The 20,914-nt window shown below is 47.1% G+C and overlaps 1 protein-coding gene across 2 annotated transcripts in view; it reads left to right on the top strand.

Moving 5' to 3' along the window:
* The window catches only part of JAG1 (jagged canonical Notch ligand 1), a 67,579-nt gene that overhangs the window by 4,553 nt on the left and 42,112 nt on the right, over positions 1-20,914 (top strand). For both annotated transcript variants that reach the window (XM_035110076.3, XM_035110075.3), the window contains exon 3: positions 13,534-13,585. In XM_035110076.3, coding sequence (XP_034965967.3) covers positions 13,534-13,585 — 52 coding nt within the window. The remainder of the gene's footprint in view (positions 1-13,533; positions 13,586-20,914) is intronic.

Below are 20,914 nucleotides of genomic sequence, written 5' to 3'. Positions count from 1 at the left end.
GTGAAAAGCCCTTTGGGTCTCTTTCCTTCTACATACCCTGTAATCCATGCAGGATAGAATCTATACTTCCTCAAGTAAACCAAAATCTGTATATCATCTATCTCAAGTGTAGATTCTAACCTGCATGGTTTCTGTTCCATTTAACATGCACACAGTTAACTTGCGTGCATGTGTAGTTAAATGAAGTAGAGACTAGGATTTAGAGTTGTGTTATTAAAACTTTCCCCTTGCCCAGCCTAGGTTTTTATGTAACCCTTGTGAGTAATGGCTGTGGCAATGGAGGGCTGTAAATTTTCTTCTTTTTTTTAAAAGAGGTTGGAGGTTTGAATAGGTTGCTAGGAAACGGGGCAGCGAACCAGTATGAAGGAAATAAAGGAGGCATCATCCACAAGGCTGCTAAAATGATACAGAAAAATGCAATTGCATATTTTTGAAAAAAGCGTGACCTGCACTTTAGCCAATGAATATTTGAGGAGTAAGCCTTTGTGTGTGTGTTCCCCATAAGGAGGCCTGCTCCACATACCTCAGGAAACCCCTTGTTTTATTGCTGGTTCAAGCATTGGCACGCCTTTGTTTAAAGCCCTCTCCCACACAATGCCAATGGCTTAATCTATTATCTGTTTTGATACCCTGAAATGCTTTCCAGTGCCTGACTTTCTTTGTTTCACTTAAGTCAGCCTCCATTATTCATTACAGGACGGTGAGAATTTCATGTTTTCTCTCTTCCTAAGACATGTGTTTAGGCAAGCCGGGAACATTGTATAGGTCAAAGGTGGCAATTTTCCCCCAATGCATATTCAAAATTCAAACCTCCCCCCCAACCCCCCCACATTTACATGGTGACCTTGCAGTTTGCAAATATAAGGCACCTTATTTGTTTATTTATGAGTCACGTTTATTGGCTGTCTACTGAGGTGCTAAAATATCTTAAGTGCTTTGTTGCAAATGGTGGCTTTTGTTTTTTAATACAAGTTTTGAATCTCCTGGTTGTGTGCTTTACACCCTTGGGCTGGAAAAGTGCTAACAGCAGCAGCAGCCAGCTCTTTAACTAAACCATACTCCCCTTCCTAAGATGTTTGCTGGCTCGCTGCTAAGCCCGACTTTTGTTCTAGGATCTGCTGTTGAGGAAAAGCAAAAAAAAATCTTGCTGAGTTATGCCAGGCCTTTCTTTGTAGAGGCAGCCCTTCCCCGAAAGGCCTTTTGTCTGGATCTATCAAAGGGTCTCTGACCCGAGGAGGCGAAAAACTGCTATCAGATTATCCTTGAGCCTGCGAGAGGACTTTAACTTTCCGAAAAGTGAAATCTGGGACAACAAAGAATTAGAGGAAAGTTGCATTCGGTAGAAGGACTGAGTGCATCATGGGAAAAGAACGTGAAATGTGTGGTATTTTTAATGAGAGTGAGAGAGACTACAGTGGAGCAGATAATTGTTTGCATTAAGTGTTTGAAAAGTAACCAATTCTCCCAGCGTTGGGTTGCAGCCCACTGGGTGAGGCCGGTATCCCAAAGTGGAGTGCATATACTTCAAGCGATCGGACTGTGACAATATTTTTACTTCCATTGCCATGAGCTTGCATTGGAATATATGAGTCTTTAAGTTGGCTCCTTTCTCAGATCTGCAGCAAAAGCAGAGGGCCAAATTGTGCCAATCCTAAACGTGCTTATTGGGAGCAAAATCCCACTTTGTTCAATGGGGTTTGCTCCCTTGCAAGTGTGTGTTTAGGATTGCGGCCTAAGTGTACCTAACTCTGCGTAGGATCCGCCTGTTAGCTTGGGAGCAGCTTCCAAGTTAACTTTCTTGAATTGCTGTGTTTTATTCTTGGAGAAACGGGGCAAGGCTCTGATTCTGTTAACTTTGAAAGAGTCGATTCCAGGGGACGATTCTGTTTGATCGGGCAGAAGCCCCATAAATCTTCTCCTTCTTGATTGCTCCAGCGGTGACTCACCGTCTTAGTAAAATAAAGCCATGCATTTTTAGACTTGCTGCTTTGTTCCATGACCAGGATAACACTCGCCAGGCCAGAGGCTTTTCTTTCCCCAAAGAAAGCTTCCTTGCGACTGGATGGATCGAGGAGCTGGGACATGTGTTTGGGGGTAGATCTAGGCAAAGCTGCAGTGCAGGAATCTTAATAGTGTGTGCCCCAGAAGGGCACAACATTCCCGGAAATGGTTAAAGGGGCTCAAGTGAACTGGGACATTGTCCCTTCCCAGCTCAGCTCTCTTCTCCAGGTAAATGAGTCTGGAGAAGAAGGGGGGGGGGGTTGGAAGTCTTGTTCAGTCTTGCTGGTTGCAAACCTGACTCTCTGCTTGACTGACTGCTAGGTATTCTGTCTATTAACCTTGTCACCTTGTTGTAACTGGTGCATTTAATTATCAAAAGCGATGCTTTAAACAGGTAGAGAGGCTAAATGCTGAGAATAGCGGGTAATCTCCTTGCTGCTGAGGGGTTTAAACTGCCCACTGACATCCCGGCCTGCTTGCAGCATTTTCTCTGAGGGGGATGGGAGCGAAGCTTCGCGTCTGGGAATGGGATAAGGGGAGATGGTATTTCGTGTGTTTTTTTAACAGTGATCAGCTATTGAGCTCCTTTGCAGCTGGGGGGCGGCTTTGCAAGAACTGATTAAAAACTGATTGAAAATGAGGCGCCCCAATTCCTTCTTAAAGTTAAAGACCCCCCCCACACACAGGGGGAAAGACCCCCACCCTCTTCCTTTTTGTTTGAAACATACCAGTTTGGTCATTGGAGTAATTGTAGTCCGACCACCCAGACGGGAGGCAGCGGTGGCTAATATTAACCAATGACAATAATGTGGCCATCCTGACGGCAGGGAGGATTACGGAGCATAATGGGGCCCGTCCAAAAATAATGCTGGTACAGGGCAAGCAACAGGAAGCAGCAGTAGACTCGGCGTAGCTTGGCTCCCGGACAAACCATGGACTTGCTTTGCACAATGGCTGCTTCAGCACATCATAAGCGTTTGCAGGATAGTCATTATTCCAGCAGGCTTGCCAGGACACTCTTCGGCTCGGTTTATGAGAGGCAGCGAGCATGCGCAGTCAAAAAGAATACTTAGGAAAAGTGGTGTGCTCTTTCTCCGGTTTCAGCGAGTGCTTGCTCCTAAGGGCAAGGGGTTGGCGAAGGGGAAGCCTCTCTTCTGAAGCGGGGAAGGGAAAGGCACACTTAGGTTGCCTTCTTCCTTGGGTGACACCATAAGGATCCATTCAGTGGTACCTTGGTTCTCAAACGTAATCCGTTCCGGAAGTCCGTTCCAAAACCAAAGCGTTCCAAAACCAAGGCGTGCTTTCCCATAGAAAGTAATGCAAGACAGATTAATCTGTTCCCTAAAACAGCAATTTAACATGGATTTCACTATCTAACAAGACCGTTAATCCATAAAATGAAAGCAATAATCAAAGTACTGTGCTATAAAATAAGACAGTATTGTAGATAATCAAAGTAAAAATACCTTTCCCCCCCCCTTACCTGCATTGATGATAGTCATTGTTTGGATGGGGGCTTTTATCCATTTCCGCAGTCACACGATCAGTCAATCAGTAGCTGAACTGGGTTCCACACAGTCACAAAAACAAATTAACCGGAAGTAGCCTCAAAAACAAAAACACAAAATAAATATCCAATGGCCTTTGTGGGTCTTGCCTGTGTTCCTGCCTTATCCCCAGTTGCTGCCTTGCTGGTGCAATTCCTCAAGTTCTGTGTACTTGCCCCTCTTTGCGGGTGTCATGTGAGCTGGGAATGAACATGCATTGCAGGGGGTTCGGCTCGATGACCCTTGGGGGTCCCTTCCGACTCATAGTTTTGTAATGCCATGGGGCAAAGTGTTCAGCAGTGTGTGTGCTTTCTCTCCCTGTTCTCAAGGCCCGAGGGACCTGGAGGATTGCCATCCGCACTTGTGTTTTCACCTCCCCGCTCCAAAATGTCATCACCTTGGCACTATGGGAAGATGAGCGACAACCGGTCCGAACACAGGCTGCTCTGGGTTGAGGGCAATGGGTTGAGAATCTGAAGCTGTCCTGCAGCCAGATTTCCACTGGGATCTTCTGATCCTTGTAGGGGGTTGTGGGTGCAGGAGAGAAAACCTTCAGCGGCTTCTTTTCCCTCTGCCTTTTCCAGGTTATTATGTTCAAGTGTAGTCCACATGGGGCAGTAGCACAACAGGTTTCAACTCACTGGCTCGCTTTTCTGTCCCCGAACGAGGAAACGGAATACCCTTGTGATTTGGCACACGGCTGCTTATGACACTCTTGGATCGGCTAGGACCGCAGTTAACCCTTGTGGCTTGTCCTTTGCCGGAGATGCTTTCAAGGTCAAAAGAGGCGCTCCGTATTGTCCTTGTCAAGGAATGGGCTTCTTCACACGACTCTATTATTTCCTCCCGCCCTGTGAGAGGAGGTGTGCAAGATGCGCTTGAACGAAAACCTTGTAACGGCAGCCAACCTATGGGGAGCTTGCCTCCACCCAAGGGTTTTGGGCAAATCCATTTTAGGGCCCCTTGGCGCTGTGGGTTAAACCACTGAGCCTAGGGCTTGCTGATCAGAAGGTCGGCAGTTCGAATCCCTGTGACGGGGTGAGCTCCTGTTGCTCGGTCCCAGCTCCTGCCAACCTAGCAGTTTGAAAGCACGTCAAAGTGCAAGTAGATAAATAGGGACCGCTACAGCGGGAAGGTAAACGGCGTTTCCATGTGCTGCTCTGGTTTGCCAGAAGCGGCTTTGTCATGCTGGCCACATGACCTGGAAGCTATACGCTGGCTCCCTCGGCCAATAATGCGAGATGAGCGCGCAACCCCAGAGTCGGTCACGACTGGACCTAATGGTCAGGGGTCCCTTTACCTTTACCTAAGATTCCTTCTGGGTTTTGGGTCTCCCACAATGTTCTCTCTCAGAATAGAGGCCCAAACTGGATATCAATAGCATGGTTTCTAACCACATAGGTTTTTTTTATAATAATAACAAAAAAATTTGGAGCACAGCCCCACCACCACCCCATTTTAATCGGGGCTACACTGAACCAGGAGGTCTTCAGCCCTGATCCCAACATACACACAGAGAGAGCACTTCTATGAAGCTTGGGATGGGGTCGAAGTTCTCATTGCCCCATGGGAGACTCTTTTCTTAGGGGTCGGAAATCTGTGCCCCCCCCCGACTCTGTCCAGGTTGTTGGACTCCATCTTCCATGGCCAGGGGTCTGTTGTGATGGGAGTTCTTGTACTCCAGCAACACCCAGAAGATTCCCCATCTGTGATCTCAGTCTTATAGGGAGGATCCTCTTTGAGGTTGGGACTGGGGGAAGCAAGGGTTAAAACTCCCCATGTGGTGTGACCCTCTGGAAATGCCCCCTCCCCATGAACTCCTGGTATGTAATTAAAAAAGAGAGAAATGGGTGTGGCTAGCAGCCAAGCTGTTAAAGTGATACCTGGCTTGGTCCAGAGGTGGGACCAAGAGGGGAAGAAGTGGTCGCATGCCTGACCCTTTCTCCTTTCTCCCAAGGATGGGGGAGAGGGGGCCAGGTGCACAGAGCGGATGTGTGTTTGCATATAACACACACGTGCTCTAAAACAGCAACAACAACAACACCCTCCTGTACTCTTTTTTCGGTTAAGAAGCCCAATTTAAAGAGTGCAAAATGTTGTCTCCTCTGGAAAGGGGCTTTGGGGAGTGCGCTCCTGATTGCGGATTGCTTTAGCGGGTTATTCAGGGTCCCATCTGAACGATGCCTTCGAAACAGGATCGCGCCGTAAACGGTCACGACTTGCCCCAAAGCATCCTGGGAACTGTTGTTTCCTGAGGGGGCTGAGGTCTGTCGGGAGCCCCCTATTCTCCTTGCAGAGCTGCCGGTTCCCAGCACTCCCTGCAGAAGAGGGGTCGATCCTTAAATCCCGATGGGAATTCTCACTCCGTGAAGGGAATGGGGGGTCTCCTTACAACTCTCGGCATCCGTAGCAAACCACTTCCTAGGAGTCTTTGGGGGGAGTCACGACTGTTTTTTTTTTGGGGGGGGAGTCAGGACCATGCTACTAGTTGGTGGCTGATGGGAGTTGGAATTTGGAAAAGTGGAGAGGTGATTGAAGAGAGCAGCCTGCAAGGTGGGATACGAAACCCTTTAAATACAGGGGAACCTCAGAAGCTGAACGCCTTTGAACTCAAACGTTTTGGCTCCCAAACGATTGTTCCGGTTTTCGGAAGCCGAACGTCCTGCATGGCTTCTGCGGCTTCTGATTGGCTGCAGGATGCTCCTGCAGCCAATCAGAAGCCCCGCCTTGGGTTTCAAACTGTTCTGGGAGTCGAACGGACTCCCGGAATGGATTAAATTTGAAAACCAAGGTACGACTGTATAGGGATTTCCTGCTGCATTGTGTGTTGCAGCAGAATGCGTTTGCCAGCCTTGTTCTGAGGCGCTTTTAAATGCTTGGTCCCAAAGTCGTGGGAGAGCCGATCTGGCTGAGAGCTCGTAAATCCAGACTTGCTGCATGTTGATGCTGCGTCACCCAGCGTGAGCCAGACTTGAACTCGGGACCTTCAGATAAAATCTGAGTCACAAAGTACAGTAAGGCATTCTGGCTCTTTGCTGAGGGGAAACAAAGCAAGGGTGAGGTGCGTGGGAATGCGAACCACAGTCGGCGAGAGTTGGAGTCGAGTCCTTTCTTTTCCCAGGCTTGTGGAATGCAGTTCGGGCCACAACTTTACCAGTTGCAGAAAGGGGGAATGCTGCAAAATGGCTTGAGAAGGGAGGTTTTGGATTTGAGCAGGTGCGCTGAGCTTGTTTCCTGTGGGGAGTCCTAAAACCTTTCAATTGGATGGGAATTCTGGTGCAACCGGATATATGTATGGATCAATATAGACTTTTGTTTTCAAATGGGATCCAGCTTAATTTTGTTTCTAACACTTTGGGTAGGAAGCAGGGGGCACCCTTTTCTGAAACGCCTCCACAATCACTTGGCCAGAATTTTCAACTCCTCTTAAATTTCTGCCTCTTTCGGTTTGGCATGGCCAGTGATCAGGAATTATGGGAGCTGTAGTCCAAGCACACCTATAGATTCACAGATTCTCCCCACTACCTGGCCTGGGGCCTGAAAGTTCTCACCTGTAATCTGATCATACGCTTAACATAATCCTTCCCTTTCCCCCACACCTGGGAGTGTGTGGTTAGCTACCAACAATGCCTGTGAAAACCTAATGAGCATATCCGTGTGTGGGAGAGACTAGGATTGTGTCGTTAAAAGCAACAACCGGTTACCACTTTAGCAGCCATACTTTGCTCTTTTAAAGGAGATCTTACCAGTAGTGTGTTGGTTTTTGTTTCAGTTTTGTGCTGGACTCCATTAGTCCTGCTCCACTGTGTCCAGCTTTTACATCTGAGATCGGGAACCTGTGTCCCTCCAGATTCTTCTGAACTACAAGTTCCATCATGTCGGCTCATTTGCCATGCTGGCTGGCGCTGCTGGGCATTGGAGTCCAACGACATATGGAGGGCCGCAGTCTAGCCGTCTCATTCCAGTGCTGCCCCTGTATTTCTGTGTCCAGCATGAATCAATAATAATATAATAATAAATATATTTCTACCCTGCCCATCTGGCTGTGTTGTCACTCTGGGCGGCTTCCAACATAATAATAATAATATTAATAATAAAAATTCAAACATTCATAGTAACAATCAGATACTATATGACAGGGGTGGCCAACTCCCAAGAGACTGCGATCTACTCACAGAGTTAAAAACTGGCAGTGATCTATCCCCTTTTGGGGGGTTCAGGTCGTTGTTGAGTTGTTTCAGGGAGGAGGTAAAATATTGAGCTTTTTTTTAGGGGAGCCACAGTTGTTCAGCTTCTTTGGGGGGGAGCCAATGATCTACCAGTGATCTACCGCAGATGTCCAGTGATCTACTGGTACATCACGATCTACCTGTTGGGCATGCCTGCTATATGACAAGTCACAACAACTTTAAAATAAACAACTTATATAAAATAAAGAAATAGTCAAAATCCATTAGAATCCAATAGTAAACAGCAACAGAAGTGTAGCTTCTTCTGTAATTTTCACCAATGCCTTTTCCTGCACATCTTGTCCTAGCAAACACATTTTGCATTAGCAACATGGGGCCTGGTCTGCTGGTGATGTGATCTGGTGCTGGTGGGGGTTTGGCAGAAGCAAGCAGTGTTGCAAGAGGAGCTCGGTGCCACCAGCATCACGATCCATTATCATAGCAAAGAAGGGCGGCTTTGTCGCTGTGCAGTTTATCTGCGGACTGTTGCTTCTTGATCCAGGTAAACCTGCCCTGCCTGAAAAGGATGCAGAGAGGATTGGAGAAACATTTTGCTCCAGGCTCTTGCGACCAAGTGAAGATGCTGGGCTGCCGGGGATCCTGGGATCTGGCCTGTTTTCACGCACAAGCTACACTTCCTGTAAAATTCTATCCGTTGTATTTTATCTGCGCAGTCGGGATGAATTTCGGGAAGCAGAGAAAGTTGTATTCGAAAACTGCGACCTTTGAGCCATCTGGCCCCAAATGGCAACCAGGCTTTCTGTTTTGGCGACTGTAACTCTGGTTTAAGGAGCCATTTGGCACCCAGATTGCATATCTGGAATCTGCTGCCCCTGCGGATCCTGCAACCTGAGGTGGTCGCCTCACCTTGCCACTGGCTCTGACAATCCATGCTTGTGTGTGTGAGCTCTCATGTCATGCACAGATTCTCCACATGGAAAGCAACAAGTTGGAGAGAGGGATTCTCCCTGAGATCTAGTCTGCTGTGTGGAAGTTATTTTTGTTGGCGATTCTTTCGACCACTCGCAGCCTGAAATGAGCAGCTTAGACAGAGGTTGGCATGCCTTTTGCGAAGGCCGTATCGAGAGATACATGTGAAGCCTGTGCATGCACAGGCAGTGAAAGGATGGGGGCGCTTGTGGCCCTCCGGGGGCTGTTGGTCTCCGGTCGGCCCCAGGCAGCGTGACCCATGATCAGAGATGATGGGAGATGTTCCCCAGAAACACCAGGAGGGCCACATGATGGCGAGCTGCTTTGAACTCAAAGTAGGTTGTCTGAAAGACGGGATACATAATTAAATTTAATCAAATAGAAAATAAAGTTCCCCGCCCATGGTTTTACAGCATGCGAAAACAAACCAGTGCAGATGTAACCATCCATTGCATGAACTCCCTGATGCCACATGGGTTGTTGCTAGGGTTAGAAACTCGGATATAAGAGCTTGGCACCAAATGGCTTCTTAGCCCAAGGGTACAGTCCCCAAAATGGAATATCTAGTTGTCATTTTTTGGGTAAGACGCCTCCAAAGTTTTATTTTTCAAAGCATGGCCTGACTGTGAGTGACTGCTAGTTCAGATGACAACCTTGAGCTTGGCTAAGAGCTTTGAGAACTTAAAGAAGAAAAGCCACTTGATCCTGGAACAGTCCACATATATATATCGTATATGTCTATTCCGACCTCTTTTTCTGAATGGTGACTGCTACTCAAGTTGCACGGAAAAAGCAATTTGGTTCCGGAAATTCATTCCGATTGTGCAGATAAAATACAACAGAATTCTACAGGATGGGATATTAGTGTGGTGTGAAAGCAGTCCAGATCCAGTTATCCCTAGACATGCACCTGTCAGGTGGTGGAGATGTCAGGTGGCACCCAGGCACCTGGGTTGACAGCTGGAAGCCAAATGCGCCTGGCTAATTTCGAAGACTTGATTGTTGCTGCACGGCCAGTGGTAATGAGGGTTGTGGTCCATCAGATTCTGGAGTGTCACCCGCTCCCCATCCCTGGTCTTCATTGTGCATCAAGTTCGATGACATGACACATGTGCATTTTTGGTGCTGGGCAAAGCACAGAGGTCTGGTCTCCCGCACTAAAATGTTCCCATAACCTAAACTTCAAGGTAGACTGTTTACTTTTCTTTTGTTGAGCGGAGCCCTCTTAGATTCTTTCATTAGCCTCCTGCCTTCTGGTCCCCCGTTTTACTAGCTAATTGGGTGTCCCCCCTGTCTCCTAGCTCAGTGCCGACTCGTTGCTTAGTACCTTGGTTTGATGGGATAAGATTCAGGATGTGGAATTCTTGTGCCTGACTGGTGTATTTATTCAAAGATGTGCAAGGGTGAGACATGGCATGGGAAAAATTAAGCCTCTGTGCCGCATGCATACATTCCTCTGCTATCTTAATTGCTCATCTCTAGAGTGGGGATTGATGTACACCTCTTAACCCTCTATCATCTCTGAGGTGCATGGCTTTGAAAGCAAGGGGGTTGTATTTGGGTGCTAGCATAATTCCCCCCCTGCCGCCGCCGCCGGTTCCTAACAGGAACACAACCCAGAACGCAAATTGGGTATCTGTTTGAATTGTGAAAGGGACTGGTCTACAAGAACAGGAGAACTTGCTGTGCGAAAAATTATTTTTTCACTCTTCAAAGTGTGGACAAGTTTCTGAGTCGACACAGAGCTCTTAATTTGAGCTGCAATTAACGACTTTCGGACCTTTTTCGATATCGTTGAGGGTGGACACACTGCTAGAGAAGGAATGATGAGTATTGTTGTCTGGTGAAGTAGACCGTGGTTCACAAATGCCACAAATTTGGCTGACCTTTGAGGTGTCTCGAGAGACTGTTTCAGCGCAGAAAGCGACTTTCTTGAGTGTGTGTTTGTCGGGTGGTGGTTTTATTTCAAAACTAAAAGAAAAACCCACCCCACCCCCCAAAACAAATTTGCAAAGAGCACACCTGCGCCGTATTGGGAATGTGGCAATGACGGGTATGAAGTAACAGTAGCACTTTCGGCAAAAATATTCTGCTTTTCCTCCCTCCCCATCTGCTCCCCGGGGTGGGGCAGGCTTGTAAACAATACTAAGAATGAGCAGGGACTGTTGCTATGCCTTAAAACAGAACATCTTCTCAAACGATTATGCAAGGCTGCAGTGAAAACATCCTCTTAACTGAAGGTAGCAGGAGTGACCATAATTGGCTCTTTGTCTTTTTGGTGTGGTATGCTGTAAACTTGCTCTAACATGTTTTGGCTCTGTGCATTGACTCAGGAGGAGTGTTGCTGCAATTAATCCGAGGCGGAAGGCTGCCTTGACAGATAGAACGGCCTCCAAGTTAAGCTCAATGTATATTTATGTACTGGCTCTGGCATCTTGTGCTGTGTGTGTGTGTGTGTGTGTGTGTACACACACACTTGATGGAGGGAGGGTCCTCAAGTGTGTGCTTTAAAAAACGTCTGCATGTTGTGTTGCGACTCGGGGAGAAAGGCCTGTACGGTGTGCAGCGCTAATGAAATATGAATGCAATAATAAATAACGATAATAATAAAAAAGTTTGGCCGCTCATTGCGAGATGGGGCACATGTCTCTACTTGCCCAACTTTTGCTTACTTTTCCAAGCATTTTCCCACAGTTATCAGTGAACGAAATGGAATCCTCGTCTGCTTTCAATATGAAACATATTTAGGCTGCAATCCAACACTGTCTATTTAAAAAGCGAGCTAGACTCCCCCCCCCCCAATACAGAGGCTGCACGCTGAGCTAAGTCGTGAGAAATGAATTTGCTTTTGAATTCTTCTCTCTCTCTCTCTCTCTCTTTAAAGTCAGCCTTATGCCTTGCACCTTGCACTTGTTTACTTTTCTTTCAGGGAAGCTGTTTGTCTCTGCAAAAAACCTAATTCCCTTCTGCCACCCTTGCAAATGGATTGATAGCCAGTGCTAACATTGTCATTAGTCAGAAGGCAAACTTTAAGCTTATGAGTCACAACTTTCTTTTCTGTTGCCTGAGTTAGAGTCTTAAGTGTAATTTCCCTCCGCCCACGTCCCACGGAGCTAAGGTGACTGAACGCTGGCACCTGGTCACCGGGATATTTTGGCACACTCCCAATGTGTAGGCTTGTGGAATTGTCCGGCTGAGAAACCAAGCTTGTTCGTTGTGTGTGTGTGTGTGTGTGTGTGTGTGTGTGTGTGTGTGTCTAAATTTCTATCCCTTGTGGTCATTGTAAAAACTTCAGATTTTCCAACCACAACAACTTCAATCTTTGCATGACTACAGGACTCTTGGTATTTCTCTCTCTCTCTCTCTCTCCCCTTCAACTTTTCTTTCTTTTTTCTTTTCTTATTTTTTAAAGACCATTTAAAACACAGACTACCACTCCAGATGTGTCAGAGGAAGGATAGTTACTGAAAGCACCACACACCGGTTACATTTTAATGTGCGGAAAGATGAACCAGGGGGCTGCCTTGGCATCGTACACCTGCATGTCCCCCAATTCTCACCAACATTTTACAGCATGTTGTAGCTTGCTGCCTTGTACAATACATCACTTAAGACTTGTAGCATTTGATGGTGGGCTTAGTAGAAACCAGGCACCCCCCAAACTCTGGCCCTCCAGATGTTTTGGACTACAATTCCCATCTTCCCCGACCACTGGTCCTGTTAGCTAGGGATCATGGGAGTTGTAGTCCCAAAACATCTGGAGGGCCAGAGTTTGGGGGGTGCCTGGTAGAAACCATCCCTGTCCCTGAATTATTGTGGGCTGGTGTCTGTGTGTCCTTCCTCCTTGCCTGCTCCTCCCCATGCCACACTTTTAAATGCAGTTTTCTGAACTTCTTGGGATGGAAGGAGGAAAGGGACACATGAAGAAAGTGATTAACTCTTGAAGATTCGCTTTACTTTCTCTGCTCAAGGCTAGGGGTAAAAGGTGCTTTGGTTTAGTTAGCATCCTTCCTGCCTGAATATGTCTGGCTTGTGTACATCCCAAGTCCCCCAGCCCCCTTCCTTTTTCTTTTTTAAGACTGCTTTATGCAATTCTCTCCCTCCTCCTCCTCCTCCTCCTCCTCCTCCTCCTCCTCCTCCTCCTCCTCCTCCTCCTCCTCCTCCTCCTCCTCGATTCATCCTTCCTTTCCTTTAGTTACCTGATACTTGTGGGAGCAGCCGTGCCTTTGCCACAGACAAAGCGTTCAAAGAGGTGCTGAAAAGCAGAGTCTCTAGAGATTATGGTTCTGAACCTTGACAGTACAATCCTTAGCAACCTGGCTTTGGGCATGCAGAATGGGGAAATGTTGGGATCTTGCAAAAAACAACAACAACCCAGTTTTTTAAAAATAAAAATAAATCCTCCTCCTTTTGGGGCCACTTTCCTTCCTTTACACAGCGTGCTTAAGAAGCAACAACAACAACAACATCTCAGCTGTGCAAGGCCTCAAACAGTGGATGCAGAACTTCCTGGTTAAGAATGTGAGATGCATTAGCGATGGCAAAGATAAAGAGACCTTTCACCTTAAATTGCTCGAGTCAGTCTGGATAAGGTAGCTTAGTCAGACTGGATAAGGTAGTTTAAGCAGCTGCAAGAGGATCACATTTGTCTCGGCTGTAATCTATTGCCTATTTATGTTTAGAGGAGCACATGATTGTCGGGAAGATGCATGCAGGGTTGTTCCCCCAAAGCAGGCTCTAATAAAAAGACGGCAGCGCCCCCATTATTTCTATATTTTAAAATATATTTTTAAATACTAACACGGTGTCTTTTGCTCTCTTTACAGAGATCCTACACGTTGCTCGTTGAAGCCTGGGATTACAGTAACGACAGTGTTAGTAAGTATTCACCTGGCTTTTTGTGTGTCTCCTCCCTTCGCCATGGAGCTGTCTAAAAGCAAGCAGCAAGGGCAGCTTAAATAGAGGAAGGGGCTGAATCTTTGCAGAGATTCTGTGCCGGAAGAAGTATGCACTTGATCCTTTATGGGAAGGGGCAAACGGAAGGGTATGAACCAGCCCCCTCGAACGTGGGACCCTCCTGGTGTTTTGTAGTTCAGAACATTTAGGGGGTTCCAGGTTGGAGTGGAGCTTGTCTTATTTTGGCCTGAATTCCGTGCAGAAGACAAGCTTAAATTCCCCTAATTCCAGGGTGAGCTTCACTTGAGATGATCTGCACACAGAGTGGGTTGCCCAGTAAAATGGCAGCTGCCTGGGTCTCTGAGCTGGAAAGACCCATCTGTTTGGAGAAGCAATCTCCAAGCTATGTTAGGATCCACCAGTAGACCAGGGGTCGGTTGGTGCATTGCCAGTAGTGGGTATTAGGATGATGGTGGAGAACGTCCCCCAGGAAATCGCAAGTATGCTGTGCTGCTGTGTTGAGCTGAAATCCACAGATCTCCGTGCAAGTGGAAGTTCTTTGGTGTGTTCTGGTAAACAATGCTATTCAGCCTCCAGAGGGGCCAGGGTAGTCTTCCAACAGCGTCTCGGTTTGACGTCGGCAACAATGGTGCTGCTACTTCAGCCATTTCTGTGCATGAGATTACGAACATTCTCCCTTTCCATTTCTCGAAGGCTGAAAGATTGTGTGGAAATAAACAGGTTTTGCAGTGGACTCGTAGGTGCAGTCGATTCAAAATTTCTCACAAACAAGTGTGCTTTATAAAAATGCCGATTCCAAGAAACTATTCTGCAGAATCCTTTTCATCTTTAAGTAAAGCTTTATAAGTTGGTTCATGCGGTTGTCTCTGCTGTCCACTTTCCACGACTCGAGGGGCACCCAAACTAGTGCCTCCCAGATCTTTCTGGATTCGCACTCGCATCCACCCCATCTGAACACCCTACGTTTGCAAACCCTGTGCTCCACAAACATCCTACAGCCCCTTCATGCAGTTTTGTTGTGTGAGCACCAATTTACAGATGGCCTTTTGGCGGCTCCCAAAGCATACCGCAATCACGAACGTTGTGTGATTCCCACGTAGCGGAAGAAACGGACAGTGGGAATTGCACCGTGTTGAGATGGGTTTGGCTAAACTGCCATCGAAACTTGCGGCTTAATGGGTGTTTGATTAGATCCCCTTTTCCCATAGAGATACTTTGGATCCTAAATGCCTTGTGAGTTGAATGTTTTGGCTCCCAAAACGTTCTGGTTTGCGAACGTTCTTTGGAAACTAAACGTCCAGCGTGACTTCCTTTGTTTCCGATTGGCTGCCGGAGCTTCCTGCAGCCAATTGGAAGCTGCGCCTTGGTTTCCAAATGTTTCAGAAGTTGGACGGACTTCCGGAACGCGTTCTGTTCGACTTCTGAGGTACCACTGTATTGGTTGCATCTGTAGCTGCCCTTGCTTTTCAGAGGTAAGTGAGAGCTTCTGGTACTTCTTCCAGGTATGCCCCAACCTCATCTCTTGCTGCTGACACTGCAACTGCCTGGTGTCTTAAAAGTCTGCTTGCTATTGGCATCCTGGCTTGTGCGCAGAAGTCGACTGTTTTCTCAATCTTGCTGCTGCCCTTCTTAAACCTTAAATATTCGGCGGTATTGTCTGTCGCGACTGTTTGCACCGAGTTGGGCGGAAGGTTCTACTTGGGTTTCCCCTGTCGAGGCTAAAAGTATTCCAACATTTCAGGCTTTGCATACAAAAATGGCTCCACGGCTAGGATACAAGAAGGCAAAGTGACATGGCCAACATGCGTACTTCCATTGCACAGAACGGTTTTCCTAATATATATGAAGTGCTTGGGGACCCAGGTGGCGCTGTGGGTTAAACCACTGAGCCTAGGGCTTGCTGATCAGAAGGTCGGCGGTTCGAATCCCCGCGACGGGGTGAGCTCCCGTTGCTCGGTCCCAGCTCCTGCCAACCTAGCAGTTTGAAAGCACGTCAAAGTGCAAGTAGATAAATAGGAACCGCTACAGCGGGAAGGTAAACGACGTTTCCGTGTGCTGCTCTGGTTCACCAGAAGTGGCTTTGTCATGCTGGCCACATGACCTGGAAGCTATACGCCGGCTCCCTCGGCCAATAATGCGAGATGAGCACGCAACCCCAGAGTCGGTAACGACTGGACCTGATGGTCAGGGGTCCCTTTACCTTTACCTTTTTATGAAGTGCTTAGAGTAATTGTGCTTGACCTTAAGAGAGTCTTGTAAGTTTGGTGCTGCTACTATTCACATATCATAGATGTGAATCATTTTATAGGGGGGAAACCTCAAACAGTGGGCTCATTGTAAAGCTCTCCTCTCCTATCCATGCAATCTTGGTCATTCTCTTCCCTGAATCATTGTGCAAAATGATCTTCCAGGGAAAGCTGTCTTAGCAGCGACCTGTCCAAATGGGTCTTGTTAGAGGCAGCTTATTAAGGTATCGCCATAAAGATACAAATAAAACAAAAGACGTTGTTGCGGTACTGCAAAAAGAGACACCCAAACACTTTGGTTCCAGAATACAATGGACACTGGTGACGTTAGATGATTGATTGCACACAGATATACATGCTTATGTTAACCTCAAATGGAAAACAGGAGAAATCTTTTACAGGTGCTTCTTCATTGACCCCTGTGAGGAAATGCCTGCGTTTGAAAGACACTGTTGTTTGCCGGAGGATCCCAGTTCTTTTCATTCAGAGCCTTTACTATCTCTCCTTTGAATAGATCTCATCTTTATTTCATGAAACCGAAATTTCCAAAGCTTCACAATGAGCCCTCTATTTCGCCTTAACATTCTGGAGGCAAAAGATGTCCTCCAACCAAAAATGTCAAGATGCATTTTCTGAACCAGAAATGTTTTGACCCGGTTCAGATGTGGCCCTGCATATCTTTGCAATTTAAACTTGCAATAGATTGAGCATTGTATATTTTAAAGGGATCACACTAGAGATCCCTTACAATGAAGAACGCCTCTCTCTCTCTCTTTGTTTTGTCTCTTATTTACTACTGGCAAACATTTACCATGTCTTGTCATAGAACTTGGTGGTGAATAGAGTACCGTTTCCCTGCTTTTTGCTCTTGATTTTTTTTTTAATAAAAAAATAAGCCAGCTCAATTTCTAGAGCATTTTACAGAAATAGAGGTGGGCGGTGTGCTCTGATTTGCAATGCGTGCTTTGCCCCATCCTGAAAGGGATTAAACTTGGATAACCTTTTTTGAATCGCAAACCTCAAATTTTGCTAGTTAAAGAATCGCAGAAGTGTAGGGTTGTAGGAAGGAACCACAGGGGTCATTTAGTCCAACCCCCTGCAATGCAGGAATCTTTTGCCCAACGTGAGGCTCGAACCCATGACCCTGCGATTAAGTGTCTCAAGCTCTACTGACTGAGCTATCCCAGGTGAGATAGTGAACACCAGTCTCCTAAACCAAATCCATAGGAACAGCTGGAAAAAGTTAAGGGCGTGTCTTGAGGATGGGGGTCCTGTGGCCCTACCAGATGTTTTGGGACAACAATGCCTATTTTCCCTGACCATTGGCCATGTTGCCTGGGGCTGTTCAGAACTGGAGTCCAGTAATATCCGAAGAGCTGCTGATTCTCCATCTAGCTTGTCGGTCTAGTCTTGCATCCTGTTTACATCAGCATCCAGCCAGTTACTTCTGGGAAGCCCTCATGCAGGCATGGAGCCAACAGCTGCCCCCAAGCAAAGATGCCCTCTTATTCAAGGCCTGGTGAATCTCAAAAATGCCAGAAAGATCTGTTATTGCCGGGATAGCCAACGAGAATGCATGTGTGTGCGCCATTGCTGTGGTGTTCAGCTGTGATCCTTGTCCTTTGAGAATGTAACTGGACCACCGCTGCTCAGATGTCAGTGGCCCAGAGTACCTATCAGAGATTATGGCAGATTAAGTTGATGGACTATGCCGAATTGGCCAAAACGACCGGAAGAATCAGAAACCGGGATGACCAAAATTTTAGTAAGGAATGGGGGGAAATGCATAATTTACCTTAAAAAGCATTGTAAACAATTAAAATCATTAGTAGGATTGGAATAACACTTGTAGTTCAATGTTGAATTTTGGGTATAATGGAGATTTAAAAGATTGGGATTAATAGAAAAGATGCAGGAGGAAAAGGTTAATATAAGGACCCACAGGGAAGTCAAGGAGATTCTTTGGAATTCTCTTTTGATGTTGGTTGTAAATTTCTACAATCTGCAAAGCTAATTTAGAGAGAAAAAAAGAGAACGTAACCGGAAATAGGGTGGACCACCCTATTAAGAGCGGCACACAAATATGTGTGTGTATCGATTTGGGGGCTGAAGTGAGACAATAATAGGCAAAGGTAAAGGGGGCCCTGACCATCAGGTCCAGTCGTGTCCGGCTCTGGGGTTGTGGCGCTCATCTCGCTCTATAGGCTGAGGGAGCCGGCATTTGTCCGCAGACAGCTTCCGGGTCATGTGGCCAGCATGACAAAGCTGCTTCTGGAGAACCTGAGCAACGCACGGAAACGCCATTTACTTTCCTGCTGGAGCGGTCCCTATTTATCTACTTGCACTTTGATGTGCTTTCAAACTGCTAGGTGGGCAGGAGCTGGGACCAAGCAACGGGAGCTCACCCCGTTGCAGGGATTCGAACCGCCGACCTTCTGATCAGCAAGCCCTAGACTCTGTGGTTTAACCCATAGTTGTTGTTTAGTCGTTTAATCGTGTCCGACTCTTCGTGACCCCATGGACCATAGCACGCCAGGCACTCCTGTCTTCCACTGCCTCCCGCAGTTTGGTCAAACTCATGTTGGTAGCTTCGAGAACACTGTCCAAACATCTCGTCCTCTGTCGTCCCCTTCTCCTAGTGCCCTCAATCTTTCCCAACATCAGGGTCTTTTCCAAGGATTCTTCTCTTCTCATGAGGTGGCCAAAGTATTGGAGCCTCAGCTTCACGATCTGTCCTTCCAGTGAGCACTCAGGGCTCATTTCCTTAAGAATGGATAGGTTTGATCTTCTTGCAGTCCACGGGACTCTCAAGAGTCTCCTCCAGCACCATAATTCAGAAGCATCAATTATTCGGCGATCAGCCTTCTTTATGGTAAACCCACAGTAAATAGCCATTAATGGATGAGAGCTCGGGAGTTCTTTCTTCAGATACTTTACGGCCTCGTCTTCGAGCAGAAACTGCCAGATGTGCTCACAAAGTTTGGTTGAAGTCTTTCCTTTCCTGACGGGCTCTTTTGGCATCATCACCGCCACCTCCTCTGGCCCTTGGCAGCTGTTCTTTAGCTGACCAGGGCAGTGGTCATTGGTCTGCTGCTAGAAAGCGGCATGTCCAGAGAGCTTCCTCCAGTGTTTCACTTGTTGCTGCTATGTCTGAGAAGCCATTCTGAAGATGGGACTTGTCTGAAGGACTAACTCCAAGCTCTCTTGTTCTGCCTTCTGATTCTGTAGCGTAGGAAAATATGTGTTTTCAGGATTTCTCTGTAAATTGAAGTCGAGGCGCTATATCCTGAAGATTTGTAGGTTTTTAGTGCGATGCATTGGTTTGTAAGAGCAAAACTTTTTGGGAGTCGGTACGTTTGTTCTCCATCTTGAGGTGTGTGCTTGGAGGAACAGGAATCTGGTGACGCGGTTGAGTGCCTTTCTTAACCGCCGTTTTCCTTAGGAAGGGGGTTTGGAGATAAACGGGCTGGTTGGTTGCCGCCATATTGAACCTTGGCATTATGTTAGACGCAGGGGCGTGCAGACCCGCATATCTGAAACCTGTTGTGAGGGTAATAGAGGGGAAATGGCAGACAGATTTCTGACAGCCAGCTCCTGATGAGACCCAACTAAAGTGCCCATTATGCTCAGGGCTAGGTTTCAGCATTGAAGATGTGAAGTCGCAGTGCTGCTGTAGGAATGATGATTCGCACGGGTCTTTAGAGCAGTTTAAAAAGTACCCGTTTCACAACTGAGAGACTATTCTTAAAACTTTTACATGCATGCTAGGAAATGAAGGAGCTTCCAAGCCACCAGAGTCCCAAGATAGGTTTTCAATAAATAAATAAATAGACCGCCCAGGAGTTTCGAGCGCTGGAAGGGGGCTGTGGTGGAGCATTTGCTTAGTTTGCCGAAGGATCCAGGTTCAACCTGTAGCATCCACAGGGATATTTTGAAGGACCTTGAATAGCCAGGCCAGAGAAGGCTGCTCTCTGAGGCCTGAAAGAGCTGCTTCCTGCCAGGGGAGGCAATATCAGGGTACGTTGAACCAATGATTGTGACCCTGTGTATTATCTAAATTGGCTTCCTGTGTTTCACCTCCTCCACGGTTGCGGCCGGTCACATTAGCTGCATTATCTTATTCGGGCTCTTCCCCTGCCCCGTCAGTTCTCCAGTAGCTCCTCCTAAAAGCCTGCCATGACTCACCTAGTTTGTTCATTCATCTCTTGGATTTATTTATAGCCCACCTTCCCGCCAAGGAGATCAAAGTGGCGCACGTCCTTTTTCTCACCCATTCACCTTCCCTGCAACCCTGTGAAGTAGGTTTTAGGCCAGGCATCCCCAAACTGCGGCCCTCCAGATGTTTTGGCCTACAACTCCCATGATACCTAGCTAAGAGGACCAGTGGTCAGGGATGATGGGAATTGTAGTCCAAAACATCTGGAGGGCCGAAGTTTGGGGATGCCTGTTTTAGGCCGATGGACTGTGCCCCTGGTCCAAGGCCACCTAGTGAGTTTCCTGTCTGAATAGGGATTTTGAACCCTGGTCTCTCAGCTCTAACCAGTGTACCACACTGCACCGAGTTGGATGAGCTTGCTCCCTGTTAACATCCAGTCTTCTAGCGCACTGGAGCTGAAACCGCATCACATGGACAAGAGCCTTCCTGTGGTTTCTGTCGTTCAGGCTATGCAGGGTTTGAAAAGCGAAGCCAAAAGCGTATTCCTGGGAATGTGAATCCTTTCCCCGCCCCCTTCATTCAGTTCTTAAATTCTGCAGTTCCTCCTTTTTTTTACCCCTTTGATTCAAATCATATGATTCCTGTGTGCGGAACAATGAGAACTGTAAAGATCGCTTTCTCTCCAGGCTGGCTGAGTTGACTTTTTGCTCTGTCTGCCGCCATGGGATTGCTGGTCCTTAACCTTCCATCCTTGCGGCCCGGTAATGGCAGGTTTGTACAACTCTGAACTAATTTCCTTTTGGTTTCGTGCACGCTGCCAAGCGGGGAGAGGGGAGGAGGAATATGTGGAAAATCCTACCAAAGCTGCTTACGAGAGTGTCCTTGGTG

The sequence above is a fragment of the Zootoca vivipara genome, chromosome 3, assembly GCF_965207765.1.
Source record: "Zootoca vivipara chromosome 3, rZooViv2.hap1.1, whole genome shotgun sequence".
Taxonomy (NCBI): domain Eukaryota; kingdom Metazoa; phylum Chordata; class Lepidosauria; order Squamata; family Lacertidae; genus Zootoca; species Zootoca vivipara.
This window is presented reverse-complemented; position numbering and strand designations above follow the sequence as displayed.